This window comes from Triturus cristatus, chromosome 2_1 (assembly GCF_964204655.1).
Source record: "Triturus cristatus chromosome 2_1, aTriCri1.1, whole genome shotgun sequence".
Lineage (NCBI taxonomy): Eukaryota > Metazoa > Chordata > Amphibia > Caudata > Salamandridae > Triturus > Triturus cristatus.
This window is the reverse complement of record NC_140581.1, coordinates 31915639-31940566: the sequence shown is the minus strand read 5'-3', so window position 1 is coordinate 31940566 and position 24928 is coordinate 31915639. Positions and strand designations below refer to the sequence as shown.

The window sequence follows — 24928 nt, the reverse complement described above, 5'->3', positions numbered from 1 at the left end:
GTGACGGTCCGGGATGATGCCCCCGTGGACTGTCTCCTGGGGAATGATCTTGAGAGTTCCCCGTGGGCCGCCGTAGAAAGAAGAGAACACCTGGGGATGTTGGGCCTCCCGGACTGGGCGTGCGTAACCACCCGGTCCATGGCCGCCCGTGCCATCCCCCGACCAGAAGAACCAGAATGGCCTGCACCTCCTCCCCCGATCGCTCCAGTAGAGGACACCGACTATACCGACCCCCCAGAGCAAACCCCCGAAGGGGTCGCTCAGCCCCAGGACCTTCCCGACCTGGCTCAGTGGCGTCAAGAAGGGGGGCCCACCCAGGAACAGTTCCGTCAAGAACAGAAGACCTGTCCCTTCCTCGAGGGACTCCGCCAGCAAGCCCTCGCCCAAAGCGCAGGGGACACCACCGGAGCCCATTGGATCTATTGGGACAACGACCTATTGTACAGCGAACAGAGAATCGCGGAGTTAGAGGCCAGTCAGGAGGACATGAAAAAATGGTACGATCAAAATGCCTCCTCCATCGAATTCGAACCTGGCCAACAAGTGTGGGTGATGTCCCCCACCGAACCATGTGCCTTGCAGGACAAGTGGACGGGGCCCTTTAAAGTGGTCGAACGCAAGAGCCCCGTCACCTATCTCATCGATATGGAATCTCCCCGGAACCCCCTCCGGGTCCTCCACACCAACAGACTCAAACCCCACTTTGTGCGCTCGGAGCTCAGCCTCCTGATGGCTACAGACAGTGGAGCGGAAGAAGACTCCGAGCCTCTCCCTGATCTCCTGAAGACTCGGGAGAAAGATGGTTCCGTGGACGGGGTCCGGCTCTCCGATGCCCTCACCCCGGAACAGCGCCAAGGCTGCCGGGACCTCCTGCTGCAGTTTGCTACCTTGTTTTCCCTCACCCCAGGGGTCACCCCCTGGTGCTTGCACGATGTGGACACTGGGGACAGTCCCCCTATCAGACACCGGGCATACCGCGTACCAGATCGGGTGCGGGCCTGCATCCAAGAGGAAGTATCCAAGATGCTCACGCTCGGGTCATCGAGCCCTCGGACAGCCCCTGGGCCAGCCCGGTCGTGCTGGTCCCCAAAGCTGCTACCCCCGGCACTACTCCTGAGCTCCGATTCTGCGTCGACTATCGGGGCTTGAATGCTGTCACCAGAACCGACGCTCATCCCATCCCCCGAGCGGATGAATTGATCGACCGCATGGGGGCTGCCCGCTACCTCAGCATCTTCGACCTGACAGCGGGCTACTGGCAGATCGGTCTCACACCCCGGGCCCAAGAACGGTCCGCCTTTTCTACCCCCGATGGCCACTACCACTTCAAAGTCATGCCCTTCGGCATGAAGAATGCCCCAGCTACTTTTCAGCGACTAGTGAACCAGGTCTTGGCGGGGCTCGAGGAGTTCAGCGCCGCCTACCTGGACGATATCGCTGTGTACAGCCGCCACTGGTCCGACCACCTCCACCACCTCCGAGAGGTCCTGCAGGCCCTCCAGCGGGCCGGCCTCATAATCAAGGCCGGCAAGTGCCAAATTGGTCAGGGATCCGTGACCTACCTCGGACACCAGATGGGAAGCGGTCTGGTGGCCCCTCTGCAACTCAAAATCGCTGCCATCCAGTCCTGGCAGCCCCCAGTCACGCAGACCGAGGTCCGAGCCTTCTTGGGGCTCACCGGCTACTACCGGCGGTTCGTGAGGGACTATGGCAGCATTGTGGGGCCCCTCACGGGACTCACATCCAAAAACCACCCGAAGAAGATCAACTGGACCCCAGACTGTCAAGCGGCCTTCGAGAAGCGGGAAGCCGCCATGTGCACTGCCCCTGTGCTCCAGGCCCCCGAATACAGTCAGGAATTCATTGTGCAAACAGATGCCTCCGACCATGGCATCGGGGCGGACCTCTCCCAGCTGAACTCCGAGGGACTTGACCAACCGGTGGCCTTCATCAGCAGACGCCTCCTGGCCCGAGAACGGCGCTGGAGCACCATCGAGAGGGAGGCCTTCGCAGTGGTGTGGGCCCTCAAAAAGCTCCGGCCCTATCTCTTCGGTACCCACTTCCGGGTGCAAACAGATCATCGACCCCTGCAACGGCTAATGCAGATGCGGGGGGAAAACCCCAAACTATTGCGCTGGTCCATCTCCCTGCAGGGGATGGACTTCACTGTGGAACATCGACCGGGCCAAGACCACGCCAACGCAGATGGCCTGTCACGCTTTTTCCGCCTCGACGAGGAGAGTCCCCAAGAGGATGGGTGACTCTCCCCGCCTTCAGCTGGGGGGGACGCATGTTGGACAGGCCACATGAAGGGCTCGCTCCCTCCCCGCATGACAGGGCCCAAGCCCCGGCCCTCCAGGTGTTACCCACAGAAACAACCCGCACCCCGTCTCCAGACGGAACTCCTGCCCCCGGACATCTCTGTATCATGGGGCCGAACCACTACCGGCTCCCTCGGCCGGACCGGCCGCCATCTTGGACACTGCACCACGAGGCCGCGTGGCCTCAGCTCGACCCTAACCCTGGGCCTGGCCAGGCCCCGACATCCCGGCACCACCATCCACCCAGGAGGTGAACGGACCACTTGGCAGGTCGATGGGAGAAAGAAGTGTCGATGGCTCTCCCCCGCCAGGTGCCGATCGCCCTCCAGCTCCCCCGGGCGCTGGCTCCACCCCCCTGCTGGGTGTCTGGACTCCCTCAACCCGGACCTCCCGACCTCCAAGTGCGAGGGTCCGGACATCAAAGGGCGCCAGACCTATAACTAGGACAGCTCCAGAGCAGGAAGGCAGTTGTATCCTGGAGTCGAGAGACACCGAGAAGAACTCATCCTTGACGGACTACCGGCGCTGCCGTAGCCCTGCCTTGTGAACTATCGTCCTGCCTGCTGGCGCTGCCGCGGCCTTCTACATCCTCCATCCTCGTCGGGACCTGCTGGCGCTGCCGCGGACCGTTGCAACTACCACCTTTGTCGGGACCTGCTGGCGCTGCCGCGGACCGTTGGAACCACCACCTTTGTCGGGACCTGCTGGCGCTGCCGCGGACCGTTGTAACAACCACCTTCATCGGGACCTGCTGGCGCTGCCGCGGACCGTGTAACAACCACCTTCATCGGGACCTGCTGGCGCTGCCGCGGACCGTGTAACGACCACCTTCACCGGGACCTGCTGGCGCTGCCGCGGCCCGTCCAGCTAGAACACCGAGCTCGAGGATTGTGAGCTATCCATCATCGCATCTACCAGATTGGTAACCAGACTGTCCCGCTACCCCCTTTCCCAACCAAGAGACTAGAATCGAGGGGACCCCTGAGTCCAGACCTCCTTGTACCATTCTATCGTACCTAAGAGATCGCTTATAAAGAACGTTAAACCTTATCCTTGTGTGGTGTACATCTGTGGGGGGGAAGTTACTCGTCTGTTCGATCGCTGGAGACGGCTCTCCCCGGAGACCTCTCCCCTTGTCCTCGGCCGACCCTCCCGGTCCGTCTAACAGACAACCTTTATTGAAAGTTATCCTAGTGGTAGCTATGGAGAGCAGCCTTCAGGCTAAGTCTTGAAGGAATGTGAAGCAGCTTGTTTTACCAGTCTATAATCTTTTGCGTGCCTAAATGAAAGGTAGCCGCACCAGGTATATATATATAAAGTAAATGTATTTATTACTAAACACACCCTTCTAGTCTCTTGATGAGACTAGAGGTCAAAACACATAACTTACACTGCATATATTACAGTAAAATAGCACAAATACACCTCAGGCCCAAGGGCCAAGCCAAACAATATACTAAAATACTGGTATAAGAACCACGACTTAACTAGACACAAAGCCTATAGCCTGTAAAATCGCTGGGAGCCCCAAGGAACCACCCAAGGTAGTGACACGGGGGCTGTGTGCAGTGTGAGAACACAGCCGCGAGCTCCCGTTAGCTTCTATAGGGAAAGTCGCGGTTAGATTTTTAAAGATTAGGGACACTTAGAAATGAGTCAGGACCAGTTGGGACTTAGGAAGTTCTAGGGTCAACACCCATGGGAGCACTGGAGTACTTGTGTTACCTCACCCAGGGAAGCCGGGTGCATAGGTGTCAAATGGTGTCAGGTCGCATCCTCGATTTCAATGGAAGCTGGCGAAGAAGTGCTGCTGCCTGGAAGATGCAAATTGTCCGGAGAGATCCAAGCCTGTATCGAAGATGAGAAGAACCTGAAAGCAGAGGGGACAAAGTCTGGGTCACTAGCCAGTGACCAGGAAGGCGATAGGCAGATGCCCACCAATGTCGGGTGATTTCAGGTGAAGGAGGTGAAGCTTCACACTTCAGCCACAAGGACCAGGAGGCGTCAAGGATGACCAGGAGCTGGATTTGAGCTGTCCCACGAAGGATGTCAAGTGCTGCCACTTAGGTGTCCGGACTGGACACAACAAGCTTTAGCAACAGCAACCCACGCAGATAGAGAAGAAATGCTTCGGTGCAGACCAGCAAGATCTGAGGGACTCACCACTTGGTAGGGAGTCGGGGCACATCTGGAGCAACCAGAGAAGCCCAAGGAAATTCAAAGTTACCCCCCAGGGACCCACTAGTCAACGGACCAGGGATCGCGAAGGAACCTTGAGATGAAACACAAAATGTCAGCCCACAGGTCACTCGGGGTGACTAGGCCAACAATCTTCAGTGGATTCAGTGCTCGAGGTGGGGGCTACAAGTAAGCCCAAGCACGACTTCAAGAGACCTCGAGAAGTCAATGCACTTGCAAAAGTGCCTGGTGACCAGGAGTTCCGGTTCCACACCACTCATGAGGGCTGCAGGTCTCAGCTTTGCTGGGGACGTGGGTCGGCCTGTGAGATGTGTGGAAATCCTCTACCTGGGCTGCAAATACTTTGGAGTCCGGCGGGAGCTTTGAAAATGCAGACCGGCAAATTGCTTTGTTGGTGCCTGCCAAGCAGGGGAGTCACTCCTTGACCCCAAGGGAGATTTCTTGAGTAGAGCGTCGAAGTTCTAGGATTCAGCTTCAGAGTTTCATCCAGGGATATCTAAAGTTCTGTTTACAGAGGTTCCTTACTTATACCTAAGGAAGGGTTTGGACTAGCTCTGGGGACCCACCTATGGGAAGGTTTGGAAAGAGGGGTGGCTACACCCATTTCCTTTGTCCAGTTTCATGCCAGAGCAGGGGCTGTAAGCCCCTGAACCGGTTTGAGATGGACTATGCACAGGGACACCAAATGTGCCTGCAGTGCAGGACTTCAAAGCACTCAGAGAGTGCTCCTTTCAAGCCCCAATACACATAAGCCTGTCTGGGAGGTGGTTACACCTCCCTGTGACAGGAAACCTATTGTCCAGGCCTCCCCTGGCAGAGTTGTGGTCAGCAGCAGGAGGCCAGACCCGTGTCTGTGGCTGCAGCATCCATTTTGTGATGCCAGGGCTCTGTTAAGTTTCTACCGGGTAACCCAGTACTGCCATGTCTCTCCCTCTAGAAGGGTGGGATCATACTCCCACACGAGTTACTGGTGTGGGGGTATGATTCCAAGGTGTTTGACACCAAACACGACATGGTTCCGTGCAGCCAGTCCAAAGTTTGCGTTTACAGTTTGGTTATAATGCACTTAAGAGTATATGGTCCGGCGGCACCACTGACAACCCTGAAGAAGAGATTCCGAAGGCTGCAGAGGGGCTCATCTCATGCCTGGGCACCCTCTCACATATAACCAAGCACCCTGCCTTCAGGATTGATAAGGCCTGCCATAGGGGAGATTGATAGGTTTGTATGTGCAGTGATAGGTGAGGTATATTGAACCTATACCTCAGTAAGGGGTGCATGCACCACCTTACCCAGGCTGCAGTAGCAGACCTGTGGTGTCATTTTGGGTGGCTTTCCAGGGGTGGCATAATACATGCTTCAGCCCCTGGTAGGCCTCTGGGGTACCTATGCCCTGGGTACATAGTATACCATATACTAGGGACTTATAAGGGCACTCCAGATCCAATCTGAAATGTACCTAAAGTACATGCAATCAATTTAGAGAGAAAGCAGCTAGGCTGGGGCCCTGAATAGCAGGGTCCCAGCCAGACTAAAGACGAAAAACAGTGAAACACCACAAAACGTGGGGGTAAACATGTGAAGCAGATCCTACTCTCCTACAATGTCATCACCGGCTTGAACTCAGAGGGGAGGTGAAATATCCTCAGCGATGATAGGAGACGAAGAATCAGGTGGACTGGCTGCCTGGCACAGTAGGCAATACTTCATCACTGTTTCTGCCATGTACTCAAGTTGGGGAAATGGTAGTTTGCTTCTGAGTCTGCTTGTGGCTTTCACTACTCCCTGGTGACCAGCCTTGGCCAATGAGAGAAGACAATTATTGCGAGATGATGGGATTACCAGGAGTCTGTGTCTCAGGAGTTAGTGTCGCAACAAGTTTATTTCTCAGATGGGGCAAACACATTAAAGTCTGGCGACCCTCCATGGTGCCGCTTAATTGGTCCTGTATAGTGGCGTTCCATCATTCTTGGTGGATGGCTTGGATTGCATCTGAGAGAGGGTCTATTTTTTATCATAGGGTACCCGAGGCCCGTTCTGTCCACACCTGAGGTATGATACCCCTTGTCCTTCCCCTGACAGCCTAATTTGTAGGCCGTGTTAAATTGACCGGAGGGTCCTGTTTTACTATATAACAAATGCCCTGGGCCATCCTTGTCACTAAGCCAGTATGAACCCCTACATAGGCCCTGCCAGCCTGATCTGTAGGCCTTTTGTTAAGTTGACCAAAGTTCTGTACCCATCTTTACTGAACAGCTTGTCTGACCAAACATCACCGCCAGCCTCTCTCTGCGAGGCCTCCTGCTCCAAACTATAGAGCCCCCACCCTACCCGTGTGTAAAGTTCACTGGCGCAGAGTTCACTGTCTCTCTATTCTGTCGACATATAGCACATCACATCCTGGGTCTGTACATGAGAATAGAGAAGTTCCCACTGCAGCCGCGTGATAATTGTGGCAACCCAGACACATATATCTAGATATATATATATATATTATTCCTTTACATTACATATTTTCTGCTTGCCCTATGCAATTTACGAGTGCTTGGTCTGAGACTATAATCTGATTTCTGACTGATTTCTACTGGCCTGACCGCTTAAAACCTGCCCCAGTCCCTAGGGACACTGTAAAAAATCTGGGGATATGGTTTGACCGAGTAATGACCTTTGAGAAACAAACTAAGGCTGTTGCTGGGGTTTGTTTTGGACTCCTACGGGGTCTTAAGCCACTGCTCGGGTTTTTTCCTCCTTCGGTGCGGCAGACTATTGTCCAAGCGTCTGTTCTCTCCAGATTAGACTATGGGAACTGCCTGTATCTGGGAGCTACTGGGGCTAGCGTAAACCGCCTTCAGAGGGTCCAGAATGCAGCAGCGCGGATTCTGGTCTCACTACCCAAGCATTGTTCAGTCGCCCATGTGCTCCCTAAACTTCATTGGCTGCCGGTGGGTAGGCGGATACAGTTTAAAGCACTGTGTATCTCACACAAGATTTTAGCTAAGCAGGCTCCGCCGGGCCTTCAGTATTTGTTGAAAGCCTATGTACTTGAGCGCTCACTGCGATCTGCTGAACAATCTTTGGTTTGTGCTCCTCGTGTACGGAGGACCAGGGCAGGGGGGCGCTCGTTTCAATACCTGGTGACCAAACTTTGGAACTCACTTCCGACATCTATTAGAACGATTCCTAACCATTTGGCCTTCCGTAAGGCCTTGAAGACCTGGCTTTTCCATCCTTTAACCATTTAATCACTTTGATTTGCTATGGCTCTTGTTTCTGGCTCTTGCTGCTGCACTGGGACGCCTCGTTGCTGTGGCAGCCATGCGCATTACAAATCCTTTTAATAATAATAATAATAAACTTTCACCCAGTCTACATTCCACATTTAGTGGGATAGACACGACACGTCTGATAAAATGGTGACAACCATGCACTAAGTGACGTAGGTAGAAGTGGCGTGAGATGACGTTACTGTAGGCGCTTCTCATAGCCTTAAAAAGTATAAAAGGGAAGCCCACACAGTCCTCGGCGGACTACCCCACCCGTCTGTTAATAGATGGCAGGCGGGTGTGGGTGCTCCCCAAGAGCTCTTGTTTTTTGTTTTTAAGATACAATTTAACTTGCCAATATATTTGCTGTATATGCTATGTATGTTATTTTGTCTCTAAATTGGTGTTTTCTTATTGAGAATTTAATGCTTATATTGCACTTGCAAGGCTGTTTTCTTTTAGGGTGAAACAGGAGTATTCTCTGCATTTTAGATCAAATGTGTTTTGCATTCTGAGAACATTTTCCTTGATTTAACTTATGTTTTTCATAGTGCATTTATAAATGTGTCTTTGAGGTTTCCTGAAGTGTCTCTCCCCAAACGAGTTCAGTGCTTCCATGTAGAAATGCCTTCTGATTCGTGCGAGGTCACTATATTTGTATTTTGTATTTTTATGCCTTTTTGTTGAAGTTTCTTGAAGTTGCACCTTCTTAAATAAATCTGTTAAACCTTTTGGCTTAGTTTCCATGACTCACATATCTTTTTCCTTCATTTTTAGTGCGAGTGTTCCCAGGCAGCCCGCCTCAAGTTAAGGTGCTCCTTTTGCCCCTAAATCACTCCCTCGATCATTTGGTGAAGGTCCCCCCATGTCCCCGTGCCCCCTACAAAAAGCTCCCTCGAACACATCTATTGGTGATCTTCAGCTGTGGTAACTTGTAACCATCTGAATATCATACAGCAACATTGCTGGAGGACACAAGCCGTCTACCACCAACCAGACATCTTCGTTCACTTCGGCCACCGTGCACCTCTGTCAGACACAGGTTAAGGGTGTCAAGAGAGATAGCATGCCAGGATCTCCAAACGCAGCTGGTATCTGACTGTGAATGAGTGTTCCTGACATTGAGGAATGCATTTTTTGATTTGTGGAAGGGTTGCATGTTGACATCCAAAATGGATGTATCACCAGACAGCGATCAGTTGACAGTACGAGGGAGAGTGAAGGGAGGGAAAGAGACCAAGAGGGAGTCGGGACCATGACTAGTCAGAAGTGTATGAAACTGAAAAAAATGTGAAAATATCAGAATTGGTTGGTTTGGAAACGCCTGAAGATACAGGAACTGAACAAGGAGAAAAGCGCTTTGTGATGGACAAGGAAGAACAGTGTCACTAACTCATGAAGAACGGCCCACGAGGGAGATGGAAACACTACGGGGTGAGGAGGAGGAAGGGTGGCTCAATGGAGGATAAAGCACCAATAGTGTCTGCTCACCTCAGGAATAATATCTGATGAGGAACAGGCAGGAAGCAGAGCTTCAAGAAGGTGTAGCATCAACATCCGGCAGCGGAGGGTCTGAATCACTGGTGCCCCTGAAGCAATAGAGGGTAAGAAGTGTGAATAGTTAAGTGAGCAATTACTACCCCTCTACCACTCTCACCCTACACCCGCTATGAATTATCCTCTGAAACAGAAGTAGGCAAGTAGGCAAAAGGGTTAGGGTAAGAACCACCCACAGGTTTTCTGTGTGCAGAGATCCCCTGTGCCTCTTCTAGACACAGCAAACTGTAAAAGGTTCTCACATGTGAACACTAATGAGCAAATGCCATGACATCTCAGAGCATGACGTTAAATAACTAGCACAGGCACTTTTGCGTGATTTTTAACTTTCAAAATCTTTATTTAATTAAATGCAAAAAAAGAAAATAAAGCAACAGGACAAATAACATACAAAACATGAGCTTCCAGGTAGTCACGTGTGACTTACACATAGCTCATAGCATATGATTTAAAAAAAATACATATGTACATGTGTATATATATATATATATTCACTGAAAAAACCATAGGTTTCAGGGGCGTTATAGTTAGCTGGACATTTCCCTCGTACAAAACCCTAGAAATTCCCCTGTTATAGTTAGTTCAGCTAACTATAACTCGCGCCCCCGCGATGCACTGCTGATGACGTCACATATTACATCACTCATGACATGGTCAGTGACATCACTGATGACATCACTGATGACATCTCAAATGACATCACTGATGACATCATCCATTGAGTATGTGTTTCTGAACAGTTTTATTATGTTTAATATATATAGGGAAAGGCCTGTTGAACAATAAGTGGGTGTACAAGTGTGTGAATGGATGATTTTCTAGGTGCGTAACTGACTCTATAAGTGAGTCATTAAATGTACCTTACTGCAGACTAGTGACTAAACTGTGTGAATGTCTGTATGTGTCTGTGTGTTGGTGTATAAGTGGCTGCATGGTTTTGTAAATAGCTATATGAGTGTCTATATGGGTTATTGATTAGTTGTCTGAGTATCTGTATGGGTGCCTGAGTGTTTATGTGGGTAGGGTGTGTGTGACTTTGTGACTAGATGTGTGAGTGGGTGATTCACTGGGTGCATGGTTTTAAGAGTGCATCTGTGATGGACTGTATGGTTGGGTGAGTGTATGTATGGATGTGTTAGTGATTGAATGTATATCTCAGTTGTACATGTGTCAGTAACTACATATGTGAAACGCAGTGTATATGTGGGTAAGAGTATATAACTATCTATATCTGAGAGTGTGTGATTTTGGGAGTGGCTGTATGCGCCATAGTTCAAGGATATCTGTGTCATGTGCTGTTTGTTTTTTCTTCAGGAAGACACAGAATTTGTTAGTATTTATTTTTTTGACAATCTTTTTTTTATTTTGTTAAAGCACGGGCATAGCAAAGTCATACATATGAAACAGTTATTGCATTTGGTGTTAGTATTTTTATGAGTAAGTGAACTTGAGTGTGTTTAACTGTATAGGTGAGTAAATTGGACTGTGATTAATTATTTGCATGACCGACTAGATGTCTCAGTACCTCAATGGATGATTGGCGGTGTGTGAGTGTCTATGTAGGTGTATAAATGCACAGAGTGACTGTAAGTATGAGTGACTGTAGAGGTGAGTGAGTGGACATGTATGTAGACCTAAAAGTCAATGAGTGGGTGAGTAGTTATTGGTATTGGAGTATCTATGGTTGTCAAAATGGCCGTCTGAAATTTTGAGTCGGTGTATCAAAGGTTATATTAGGGTGTGAGAAGATGTACTAATCTATCACATGGATGACGTCATCAGTGATGTCATCAGTGATGTCATTTGAGATGTCATCAGTGATGTCATCAGTGATGTCACTGACCATGTCATGAGTGATGTAATATGTGACGTCATCAGCAGTGCATTGCGGGGGCGCGAGTTATAGTTAGCTGAACTAACTATAACAGGGGAATTTCTAGGGTTTTGTACGAGGGAAATGTCCAGCTAACTATAACGCCCCTGCAATCTATGTTTTTTTCAGTGAATTTCCAAGGTTTTTTAAATGCCAATTCCTAACTATAACGTGCATGAAACCTATGGTTTTTTCAGTGAATTTCAATGGTTTTTTAAATGCTAATTCCTATATATAACTTATCTCTAAAGATATCATGAAAAGCATTCTTTTTTAAAAGTAGGGTGCACATTAGTTTTGTGGAAAAGCATCTTTGTGATTGGTTAAGAAAAAGCATTTTCAACGTGGAGTACATATCATAGGATAAAATTTGCTCAGCTCAACCACACCTGCTACTTGCATTTGGAAGGCCCTGATCGAAATTAAAACAAGCGTCAACTTTTAACCTGCACGTGTCGTTAAATATTCAAGAAAATGTTACAAAAAAATATCGTTACGTTTTAAAAAATTGATGAACTTTTAACCTGCACGTGTTGTAGAATGTTCTAGAAAGTGTGTTGATAGAATACGTTGCACTTCTGACTTCTATGTGTTGTTGAATATTAAAAAAACGGTTCATATGGAAAATTAAAAAGAAACCAATAGAGAAGTCCTGAAACCTAAAAGAATCAAGGAACTATTCTAATTTATTCTTTACATGTATTTATGTGTGCAGCAACAAAGTTATAGACACAACAGCACTAGGAAGAGGAAGAAGCAGCAGGGAGTGGGGGGAGGGGGGAGATGGGCAGAATGGCACACATGCACAATTAAGTACAACACACATATAGACTAACAATGGCCAAAATGAAACACACCAACAAGGAGCACAAGTCACACAACCCGCCAACATCACACCACTGAACGAGCATAGATGTGAAAACCACGCTGCATTCATACAGGATATGTACAAAGGCCAGTCGTTGGTGTTGTGGGATGTCTGCAACCGTGGTCATCATGGATGAGATGCCCAGCATGTGGCACATGGTCGAGTTCACTGTGTGTTATGTTGCCAAATGGCTGCTCCTCCCTCCCACGAGCCCCCACACTTTTGTACGGTGCGCTGTTGTATCTCGTGCACTCGTACGGCACACCATTGTAATGCCGATTTGCGCATGTCCTGCTACATTCCAACTACAACATCACAGTGCCGTTTGGAGGTGGTGCATGCCACTTTACAACATCGACTGCTGCGGCTCTTGTAGCAGGCCACACCAGAACACAGAGACACACTTACCGCACTTCCTGTACATGGACATGTCTGAGACACCCCGTACCCCTTGCCAGATAGGCACACCCCTGTACTGACCTGTGAACCCCAGACCAGCACACACCAGTTGTGCATGCAGGAGGATGCGTACGTAGCTACACATCCAGGCTCACTGCCAACGCTGAGGTGACAGCACACTGTGATGTTGCAGGGCTCATGCCTATCATGCTAAGACAATGACCACAGGGACACACTTACTAAAATGTGGGTTTGGGGGGCATTGGCGGTACTGGAGTTGTTGAGATGAGTCTTCTGGCCCTCATGGGTATCCCTGTATCATGCTCATTGACTCTATGGCACCTGTGGGTCTTCTGGTGTGACTCTTGGCTGTGTTCCCTTTCATGGTGCAGGTAGTTGTCCTGCTTAACACCAGAAGAAAGCAGGTGTAATATCCCTGGTGCTAACGTGTCTTATCGCCGGAATTTGTTTCGCATTGCAATTGGTGTGAAAGTTGTGATGTGATGTTTTTCGTGTGCAGAACAATATACGAACTGAGCAGTGTATCTCATCAAGATTCAGCACCTGACGCACTATTCCCAATCAATATAAATAAAATGAGATTTCTTAATAGATTTTGTGCAATTCAATACAGGATTTTAGTATTTAGAATAAATCGGAAAGGTGCACCTCGTGTCTTTTTGCACGGGAACGGCTACTCTCCATTTCATTATCAGCACTTTAACGGAAGTAAAGTTGAGATAAATCTAACACACTATTCAGAAGTTGGTGCAAACTGCAGATATCACCAGTATTCCAGCGATAAGTGCCCCAAAATTTAACACCATGGTCGACTCCATCAAATAACAGTAATAAGAACAAGAAAGAGTCACACAGCAGTTAAGAGAACAACCAAAAACATTATTAATTTTTTTTTCAAACTTTATTTTTTAGAATAATAAATATATAAACAATAAACTATTTTCAAACTTTATTTTTTTATTAACATATATATGAACAATAAACTAATAAACAAAATGTAACAACAATAATACAAAACAACAAGGCGGAATACTCCTGTGGACACCATGGATGTCGACGACAGACCTGGAAAATCAGAAAGATTGTTAAAAAAAAACAACATGGTATTCTCAACAAAATACCACAAGAAACAAATCACAAATATATAAAATGCATACAGCTAACAAAATGTTATAAGTTTAACTTACAAAAACTGTAAATGTTGCCGCTTTAAAATATTTACCGAATCTGAGGAATTTTTTTTGCAGAAGGCACCACGCCCACAACGTTTTTCTTCAGTGGTGAGGACATTTTTTACTTTTCCCAAGGGGCAAACAAAGACCAATGCCACCTTCGTCACTCGCAAGATTTGCCAAAGAGTTCTGTTACGAGAAGATCCTAACAAAAAATACTCGTGCGGCACAGCAAGTATGATGAAACACCTAAGGACCCTTCATCCAAACAATCTTGCACGGGAAGAGTGCAAACAGATGAGAAACACTCCAGTTCTGTATCTGTAAAAAAGAATCACAAATAAATGTATATTAATAACTATCAAATTTATACTATTCCATTTCTATACAAACACATTTTATATAAAAACTGACTAAGAAACTATAGCCCTGAACCACAAGTGTGACGATCGTTAAAACACTACATGCATAGTGCATACTACTTTGAAGCAGTTCATGCCCTAAAGCCTACCTCACTAAAAGACTACATGCTAACTGACTAAATGATTACAGTACTATAAGGAGACACACTGGGTGAGTGACAGGGTGTTTGCTAGAAGAGTATGAATACTAACTAGGGAATAGAAGGTGTGAAACACAACTGTGTAGGTGATTAGAGGACTGCATCCATACTGCATAGGCATTTAAAGCAGTCCATGTGCTAAGGCTTGGCTCACTGCATGACTACTTGGGTACTGACTGAATGATTAGAGTACAGCAAGGAGAGTGCCTAGGTGAATTTATAAGTGCTAGGCTTTTCGCACAGGGAATGGATTAGTACTTGGTACTGAATGGGTCACTAGAGGAGTGCAAAGGCAGTGACAAGTGCTGGACTGTATGGATACTGACTAGGAAATTGAAAGTGTGAAAGACAAGTGTCTAGGTGGTTAGAAGACTGCATGCATAGTGCATAGGGGTTTGAAGCAGTCCATGTGCTAAGGCCTGGCTCAGTGTATGAATACTTAGGCACTGACTGAATGATTAGAGTACTGCAAAGATAGTATCTTGGTGAATTTATAAGTGTTTGGGTTTTAGCACAGTGAATGGATTAGTACATGGTGCTGAATGGGTCACTAGAGGACTGCAAAGGGAGTGACAGGGTATTTCCTGAAAGTGTATGGATACTGACTAGGTAATTGAAGGTGTGAAAGACAATTGTGTAGGTGGTTAGAGGACTGCATGCATAGTGGATAAGGGTTTGAAGCAGTCCATATACTAAGGCCTGGGTCACTGGATGAGTACTTGGGTACTGACTGAATGTTTAGAGTACTGCAAGGTGAGTGCCTGGGTGAATTTATTAGGGTTTGGCGCAGTGAATGGATTAGTACATGGTGCTGAATGGGTCACTAGAGGAGTGCAACGGCAGTGACAGGGTGTTTGCTGGAAGTGAACGGATACTGACTGGGGAATTGAAGGTGTGAAAGACAAGTGTGTAGGTGGTTAGAGGACTGCATGCATAGTGGATAGGGGTTTGAAGCAGTCCATGTGGTTAGAAGACTGCATGCATAGTGCATAGGGGTTTGAAGCAGTCCATGTGCTAAGGCCTGGCTCAGTGTATGAATACTGAGGCACTGACTGAATGATTAGAGTACTGGAAAGAGAGTGTCTTGGTGAATTTATAAGTGTTTGGGTTTTGGCACAGTGAATGGATTTGTACATTCTGTTGAATAGGTCTCTAGAGGACTGCAAAGGAAGTGACAGGATGTTTCCTGGAAGTGTATGGATACTGACTAGGGAATTGAAGGTGTAAAAGACAAGTGTATAGTATGTTAGAACACTACATGCATACTGCATAGACATTTGAAGCAATCTGTTTGGTACTTAGAAACTGACTAAATAATCAGACTACTTCTAGGACAGTGCTTAGGTAAAACTTTTAAATTTTCAGTTCTGCCACAGTGAACAGAATAGTACATGATACTGCACCTTAGTGTCAAACCCTGACTCATTATATCAATGCATAAGCAAAGACTAGCTTCTAATGCTACTACAACTTGACAACATGAGAGCTTTTAAATTAGTTATCTGTCAGCAAATACACGATGTTACCAAATGCTTCTCTCACAGTGGTTCCCAAATGCACACACACTCACAGTGTGATTCTAGACAACAACCACTATACCCAGGAGTTTACCAAAAATCATTCACTACTGTGGAAGTGGTAAGGGAACTGCACACAATCTTCATATTTCAGGACTGCACTTTTGTGTCAAAGCCTGACTCATTTAATCAAAGCATAAGCAAAGACTGGCTTCTAAGGCTACTAAAACTTGACAACATGACCAGTTTTAAAACAGTTATCTGTCAGCAAATACACGATGTTACCAAATGCTTCTCTCACAATCCTTACCCAAATGCACACACACTCACAGTGTGATTTTAGACAAGCAACACTATCCTAGGAGTTTACCAAAACTCATTCACTAGTCTGGAAGAGTTAATGGTACTGCACACAATCTACATATTTAAGTACAGCACATCAGTGTCAAAGCATGACTCATTTAATCAACGCATAAGCAAAGACTGGATTCTAATGCTACTAAAACTTCACAACATGACAGGTTTTAAAACAGTTATCTGTCAGGAAATACATGATGTTACCAAATGCTTCTCTCACACTGATCCCAAATGCTTCTCTCACAGTGTGATTCTAGACAACAACCACTATAACTAGGAGTTTACCAAAAATCATTCACTACTGTGGAAGTGGTAAGGGAACTTCACACAATCTACATATTTCAGGACTGCACTTTTGTGTCAAGGCCTGACTCATTTAATCATAGCATAAGCAAAGACTGGCTTCTAACTCACTGTGTGATTCTAGACAAACAACACTATCTCTTGCACTATACCAAAACACATTTCTTCATCTAGAAGTAGTACTACATTTTAGTATAGAAACATAACATAACTCATTTCACAAATTCATAAACAATGACTGGTTTCTAATTCTACCAAAATATAAAAACAGCACAGTTATCTGTCTACAAACACATGAAAAACACAAATGCTTATCACAGAATGGTTTCTACATGCACACACATTGTAGAGAAAAAAAGTACTCCTTACACTTTAGCAGGAGAAATACATTAGTCTGATTAAAATCAAAATAGTCTACATACATCCCCTCACAATTAAATAACTCATCTTTCAAGTTCTTTTGTAGATTAAGAAGTATATCAATCACTCACCATATTTTCTTTTACAGAATCTCTGCACTGTGCACCTCTCAGCAAAAACAAAGAATGGAAAAGTTTCCCTTTCATTTTCCACACATATACATGTAAACATCAAATCACAATCCTTCACACATAAACTCAAAAGCAAACACACATTTCTATTGGTTAAACATTTCAACCCTATCCAACTGAAATACATTTCAACCCTTCCCCCAATCTGCCTTCTGCCTGTTACCATAGAAACAGCTCATGGAACACTGCACTGAGCTCACAGGACACAAGTTCAGCACACAATGTTGCTAATCAAGACAGGAAGTGTGCTTGACTTTTCAACATATCAGCTTATCATATATAATGTGCCTTACAATCTGTTTTTGTTAACCAATAAGAATCATACCTTTAAAAAACAGAAATATACACCCTACCTTTCAGTGTAGAAAGTAGTCATACAACCAATGATTTCTTGTCTTTTTTCCAAAAACATTGCCGTGGATCCACGCACCCAACGCGTGAGAATCCGTGCACCCAACACGTTAGGATGAGCGCACCGTGCGCGTATTTCGCCGTTTTATTTTCTTTAAAAAGGGGGCCCCAGGGGGTCCTTCTGGGACCCCCTAAGCACCTCTGGAGGGTCAGAGTATTTCCACTCTGCCCCCTTTATATGTTTTACACACTTATTCCCCTTGCTTCTTCAGCCTCGCTTCTACCGAGGCAGAAAATGGCCGCCAACAGTTCCTGGTTTTGAATGTAGAGAGACACTCGACAGCCAATTAGCATTCAGCGAGCGATCGGGAGGGTGCGTGCTCAGTTCGGGGAGGGTGCGCTTACAGTACGGGTAGGGTCCGCGGATCCTCCCCGGCCATAGATATCACTAACTTTTTTACCCTAATTTTCTCAGGAACTACTGAACAGATTCACACCATTTATGCAAAAGGCACGAGTCTGAACTGGGGACTACCTCTTTGCCAAATTTGGTGTCATTCCGTTCAGTGGTTCGGGCTGTAGCTGCGACAACAGATCCTATGGGAAATTGCATGGGGAAAACGCGTTTTGAGACCCCCCTTTTTTCTCGGCACCCCCTTGACGAACCACCCTGAGACTTTCAGGGTAGGAGCTGAGTTTTGAAAATTGTGCCTTTCGCAGGTCTGGTGTCAATCTGTTCAGTATTTACTGAGAAAATAGCATTTAAAAGCATATAAATATCTATACGCGCGCACTGTGCGCGCACTGTGCACGCACGGTGCCGTGCGCGAGCAAAATTCTGATTGGTTGATAGATGTCAGTAAACATTCGAATCGGTCGAAATCAGGAAGTGTCGGCCGCCATTTTGTCTGTCGCACTGAAAAGGAAAGGTGGAAAAAAGGTGGAAAACGGGAAAAGGGGGCAGGGAAGAGAGTTCCTGACCCCCTCGCCTTTGTCAGGGGGTCACAGAAGGACCCCCAAGGGTGAATTTTTTATTTTTTATTTTTGAAAATAATTGCGGGGTGCGCGCATGGTGCGCGCAGCGCACCGTGCCTCCAAAGCGCCCCCAAAGCGCGCGCGCGCACGGTGAAAAACCTTGAAAAAAAAAAAATTATAATAAATACATAACTTAGCATTTAAAAAACCGTACAAATTCACTTAAAAAACCATAGGTTTCACACACGTTATAGTTAGGAATTAGCATTTAAAAAACCTTGCAAATTCACTTAAAAAACCATAGGTTTCACACATGTTATAGTTAGCTGGACATTTCACTCGTAAAAAACCAATGAAATTCCCCCGTTATAGTTAGTTCAGATAACTATAACTCGCGCGACCGCCACTCTATCACAAGGATGATGTCATCAGTGATGTCATGAGTGATGCCACTGACCATGTCATGAGTGATGTAATATGTGACGTCATAAGCAGTGGATTGCGGGCGTGCGAGTTATAGTTATCTGAACTAACTATAACGGGGGAATTTCATTGGTTTTTTACGAGTGAAATGTCCAGCTAACTATAACATGTGTGAAACCTATGGTTTTTTAGGTGAATTTGCAAGGTTTTTTAAATGCTAATTCCTAACTATAACGTGTGTGAAACCTATGGTTTTTTAAGTGAATATATATATATATATACTTTTTTGATTTATATGTCAGATTTGAATAATGGACTTCTGGACAGCTTCAGCCCATATAGGGCATGATTTCCATTAATTAATCCTCTGTATATTTGTATATATTTGTACATATGCACAGTTGTTAGGATTTACTTAGCTGTATAAACCTGCATAATGATTGAAGAATGCATGTTTTAAGATGGCCGAAATTATTTCTAAGTCCATCTCCCAAGTCCTTTGTTTGTTTTCAACCTCAACTCAAACAACCAATGAATGTCATGATTTTGATTTAAATAACGCTGTCTCGGGCTGCCGTGTGAAATTGACAAAGGTAGTCGTCGGAACGCGTCTTTTTTGTGTTGTTTCAAACCCAATAAAAACTGGGTGATCAGTTTCCCGGGAGTGCTGTACTTTTTGTACTTTGCAGCAGCGAGATATTGCGTGTTTCCACCAACACGCGTAAAGCACCCGTTCGCGAGTACAGGGACTTTGGTGGAAAATCCAGTGAGCAGTCCGTACTTATCCCTGCACCGCCGGAGCCATTTAGACTCTTACTAAACTCCCCTTTGGTTGCGAGCCTCACGCCAAAGTAACAACAAAGACTGGAACGCCGAGAACTGGTAATTGGGCGTTCCTTTGATGTCAGCGGTAACTGGGGCCGTCGCTGGAGTTTAAACGCCGGTACGCGAAGACAGACCATCACATACACAAAAGCAGAGGCGTCACATAAATCCAGAGGTGAGAGCAATTACTATGGCATAAGCAGATTGATGATAGCACACGAAGCGCCTTAATCGAAAACGGCAGAGCAAGGGAAACTCTAACACAAAGAAAGAGCAGATTTGAGTGCTCTTCATCATGTTCAGTGACGCGGCGTGCCGCGCCGTGAGGCAGCGGAAGATATTTTTAAAAGGAGGGAAGGCACACAGAGGAACAAAAGTGGAGCCACTACACAAGGGGGAGATGACCTGAAAACAAAGTTCCAGAAATTGGAAAGGCTGTACGAAAGAGAAACCCGCAAATGGTGGGAAGCCATATCTCTCCAACAATACATTGATGTACAGAGAATACCCAGAGGGCTGAGGATATATACGGTCCCAGCCTATGAGAATCCAGACCCTAGGCTGCTTGAAGAATGGGCAGAACATACAGCCCACTCCTCCCAGGGCATGGTGCGAATTTTAGTCAAATTCGCATGGAGCAATCGTGCACGAGCCCTGGAGGAAATTGGCATTCTCGAAGGTGAATTGGCTACACATGCTGATAAAAACAAGGTTGAGGAATTAACCGAGGCTATAAAAAAACGCTTGACAAAATATGAACAGAAAATAAGACAACGCAAACAAGACAAATTTGAAAGGGATGCCCATGATTACGAATTAGGGCGAGTTCTAACATTTGCCAAGAGATTTGATGCACCACGACGACTGTTACATGATAACGGAAACCAAAAAGCGGTGGAGCAGGTGGAAACATCCGAATCAGATGAGACGGACTCTGAGCAGCCTCCTGACCGAAGGGCGGTGCAACAAGCAGGCACTGAGCAACCGGCCTCTTTTCACAAGGAGTTTCTCTTAATCAGACAAACATTAGGGAGAGGTGGCCGAGGCAAGCCCCCAGCACCGATAAAAAGAAACACTCGACGAAAAGGACGAGAAGAGGAGGCTGGCACAAGTGCCAGCAACTAATCGCCAAGAATAACAAGGAGCAAGCGGGGAGCCAGACGTCTATAACTGACGCTGACACCTTAACTATTGTAAATCTCACGCCCAGAATTCTCACGGATGATGAGAAGTCAGTTCTGCAACTGGGCTTATCATTCTGTCCATCAAAAAACTGGAGTACACTCAAACGAGAATTGATCTCTTTAAATTTGCTAGGAAGATTAAACTACGGAAATTCTTTAAGTTGCAAGGCCCCAGAAATTCCATTGGCCTAACAGAGTTTCCAAGTGCAGGAATGGATCTCCTGACCAGCCATGATCTTAGCACAGTGGCGATCCTGGAGGAGTTACAAATGGAGGGCATGACGTCCACACAGGCTGCAAATATGGACTTCAACACCGCACATGGTAATGATAGTGCGGTCATATTACAAAAGAGCCCCAAGAGTCCCTTCAAACCAGCATATAAATTTGTCCCCCAGATGCCACACGACTCCATTGATCTGTTCACGGACCAGGTAATTAAAGGTCTGATGAAATTCCAATCAAGAGAGGAGCACAATGATATTAAAAACATAACACAGCAACAAAGAAAGGCAATTAAGAATCTACAAGGAGATCACATAATCGTCTGTAAACCCTCAGACAAAGGGGGAAATGTAGTCTTGCTAACCTTTGAATACTACTGCAAGGAAGCATTGAAACAACTCAACGACACGTCCAATTACAGAGGCATCTCCATGAAAGAATACTCTAGTAGTATTGAAACTTATGGACAGCTGATAAGCAAATGGAAATACAAAGGTATGTTGGACGACAATGAATATAAATTTATGAATTGTAAACATCCAGTCATTCTGACTTTTTATCACCTCCCTAAGCTACATAAAGACAATGTGAACCCCCCAGGGCGTCCCATAGTGTCCTCGAAGGGAGCAATAACTGAAAATATGTCCACTTACATTGATTTCTTTTTGTTTAACTTTGTGATTAAACTGACCTCTTACATTCAGGACACTAAAGACTTTTTTTTTTTAAATTGAGGGCATTACCTGGGAATCAGATTTTGTTATGATCACCCTAGACATTTCAAGCCTTTATACTAGTATTCAACATGAGAAGGGCCTGGAAGCAATTGAGCACTTTTTGAAAGGACGTTCCTTGAAATATATGGACCACAATCGTATGATTCTGGAATTTGTCGAGTATTGCCTAACCAATAACATTTTCCTTTTTCAGGAGCAATTGTTCAGACAGACACAAGGCACGGCCATCGGCACCTGCTTCGCCCCCAGCTATGCAAATCTTTTCGTAGGCTGGTGGGAGAAGCGGGTGGCCTGGTCGGATGCCAATGAAGTATGGACCAATAAATTAGTCAGTTGGAACCGATACATAGATTACTTATTTATCATCTATAACAATACAGAAGAGTCAGCCTGAGATTATGTCAAGATTCTGAACATGAATGATCTCAATCTAAAGTTTAGTGGTGAGATAAGTAAGATCTCTGTAAACTTGGTGTGTCTATGGTTTCGAGAATGGTAGTCTGTATTGTAGAGGGGGTGTATCAAAGGTTATATTAGGGTGTGAGGAGGTGCATCAAATGATCATGTGGATGATGTCATCAGTGATGTCATCAGTGATGTAATTTGAGATGTCATCAATGATGTCATCAGTGATGTCACTGGCCATGTCATGACTGTGACTTCCCATTTGAGTACAGAAGGAGGAAAGAAAAGTACAGAAACAGGCAAAAGCGGTGCAGAAAGAAGCAAGAGCAGTGCAGAAAGAACCAACAGAGGTGCAGAAGGAGGCAAGAGGGGTACAGAAAGAGGCAAGAGGGGTGCCAAAATGTGAATGAGAGGTGCAGAAAGAAGCAACAGAGGTGCGGAAGGATACAAGAGAACTGCAGAAAGAGGGAAGAGAGTTGCAGAAACAGGCAAAAGGGGTACAGAAATAGGGAACAGGTGGGCAGACTGAGGCAAGAGAGGTGCAGAAAGAGGGCAGAGGGATACAGAAAGAACCAACAGAGGTGCAAAAAGAGGCAAGAGGTGTGCAGAAAGGGGTAGCAGAGGTGCACAAAGAGGCAAGAGGGGTACAGAAAGAGGCAGGAAGGGTGCAAAAAGAGGCAAGAGAAGTGCAGAAAGAAGCAACAGAGGTACAGAAAAAAGACAAGAGTGGTGCGGAAAGAGGGAAGGGAGGTATAAAAAGAGGCATGAGAATTGCACAAAGAGGGAAGAGGGGTGCAGAAAAAGGCAAGAGCGGTGCAGAAATAAGCAAGTGAGGTGCAGAAAGAGGTAGGAGAGGTACAGAAAGAGGTAAGAGAGGGGCAAAAACAAGCAAGAGAAGTGCAGAAAGAGGCAAGGTAATTGCTGAAAGGGGTAGGAGAATTGCTGAAAGAAGCAACAGAGGTATAGAAATAAGCAAGAGAAGTGCAGAAAGAGGCAAGTGAGGTGCAGAAAGAGGCAGGAGAGGTACAGAGAGAGGGAAGACGTGTGCAGAGACAACAGGGGTGCAGAAGGAAGCAAGACAGGTGCAGAAAGAAGCATGAGAAGTGCAGAATGAAGCAACGGGGTGCAGAAAGAGGCAAGAGAAGTGCAGAAAGAAGCAACAGAGGTGCAGAAGGAGGCAAGAAAACTGAATAAAGAGGCAGGAGACTTGCAGAAACAGCCAAAAGAGGTACAGAACGAGGGAACAGGGGTGCAGATAGAAGCAAAAGAGGTGCAGAAAGAGGTAAGATGGGTGCAGAAAGAGGCAAGACAGGTGCAGAAATTTGCAAGAGAGGTGGAGAAAGAAGCAAGAGCAGTGCAAAAGAACCAATGGAGGTGCAGAAAGAGGCAAGTGAGGTGCAGAAGGAGGCAAGAAAACTACGGTAAGGGATGCAGAAAGAGGGAACAGGTAGGCAGACTGAGGCAAGAGAGGTACAGAAAGAGGGAAGAGGGGGTGCAGAAAGAGGCAAGAGGGATGATGAAATTTGGGACAGAGGTGCAGAAAGAAGCAAGAGCAGTGCAGAAAGAACCAACAGAGGTGCAGAAAGAGGAAAGAGGGGTACAGAAAAAGGCAAGTGGAGTGCAGAACGAAGTAAAAGAGGTGCAGAAAGCAGCAAGAGAACTGCAGAAAAAGGCAAGAGAGGTGTAGAGTGAGGCAGGAGAGGTACACAAAGATGCAAAAGGGGTACAGAAAGAGGCAAGAGGGGTGCAGAAAGAAGCAAGAGAAGTGCAGAAAGAAGCAAAAAAGGTGCAGAAAGAGTCAAGAAAAGTGCGGAAGCAGGCAAGAAAGGTACAGAAAGGGGGAACAAGGGTGCAGGGGTGGAGAAAGAGGCAAGAGGGATACAGAAATTTGCAAGAGAGGTGCAGAAAGAAGCAAGAGCAGTGCAGAAAGAAGCATGAGAAGTGCAGAAAGAAGCAAGAGAAGTGGACAAAAAAGGAAGAGGGTTGCAGAAATAGGCAAGAGTGATGTAGAAATTTGCAAAAGAGGTGCAGTACAGAAAGAACCAACAGAGGTGCAAAAATAGGCTTATGACATATTGATCCATGCAGTGGCATTTGCCTCTCTAGAATCTTAGGGTTCACCACTGGCGTGGTTGCTGCAGGGAGTGGAGAGGTACGCTGTGTGGGCACATATGCGCTGTGAAATGCCTGTCTGTCTTCAGGTCCCTCTGACCCATGACGTGAGCCTTGTAAACCATTGCAGAAGCCTGTCCTGCAATACTGTCATTTGCTAAGCATCTACATGCATTGTACCAAAGAGCTCGGGGACAAGATGGCATGACTTCACAAATGTTTAGAGTTAGGTACAAAACAAGCGAGAGAATTAGAAAAATATATATATAATGGGAATAAAACAGGAACATATAGAAAAGGCAAGGGGGCGTGAGAAGGCAGACAGTTGGAGTGTTCAATAAAAGGCAAGTAAAGTAGAAAACAGAGAGGTCAACTGTCACAAAAGGCAGGCAGAAAGTATTAAGATAGAAAATGAGAAAAGACAGACAGAAACAAAGGTAACAAGGGAAACACGCAGATAAAAAAATTAAAAACACAACAAAGAGACAGTTACAGTGAGCTATGGCTAAAGCGGATGCAGGCAGATAGAAAGAAAAGCCAAAAGGATGAACGAATATTGATACGGATAGGTGCCACGCAGCAAAGAGACACAGGAAGGCAGATGAAAGGCGGAGAAAAGCTAGCTATGGAAAAAGTAAAAGCAAACAGAGAATGACAACAAGGGAGACAGACAGTTAAAGAAGACATACACACGAGTAACTGCGTGTATGAGTGACTGTATAGGTGAG

The 24928-nt window shown here is 46.1% G+C and overlaps 1 protein-coding gene across 7 annotated transcripts in view; it reads right to left on the bottom strand.

Annotated features, from left to right (window-relative positions):
* The window catches only part of LOC146863653 (putative E3 ubiquitin-protein ligase HERC1), a 1482062-nt gene that overhangs the window by 814369 nt on the left and 642765 nt on the right, over positions 1 to 24928 (bottom strand). For all 7 annotated transcript variants that reach the window (XM_085627737.1, XM_085627739.1, XM_085627735.1 and 4 more), the window contains exon 32: positions 9275 to 9372. In XM_085627737.1, the coding sequence (XP_085483863.1) occupies positions 9275 to 9372 (98 nt within the window). The remainder of the gene's footprint in view (positions 1 to 9274; positions 9373 to 24928) is intronic.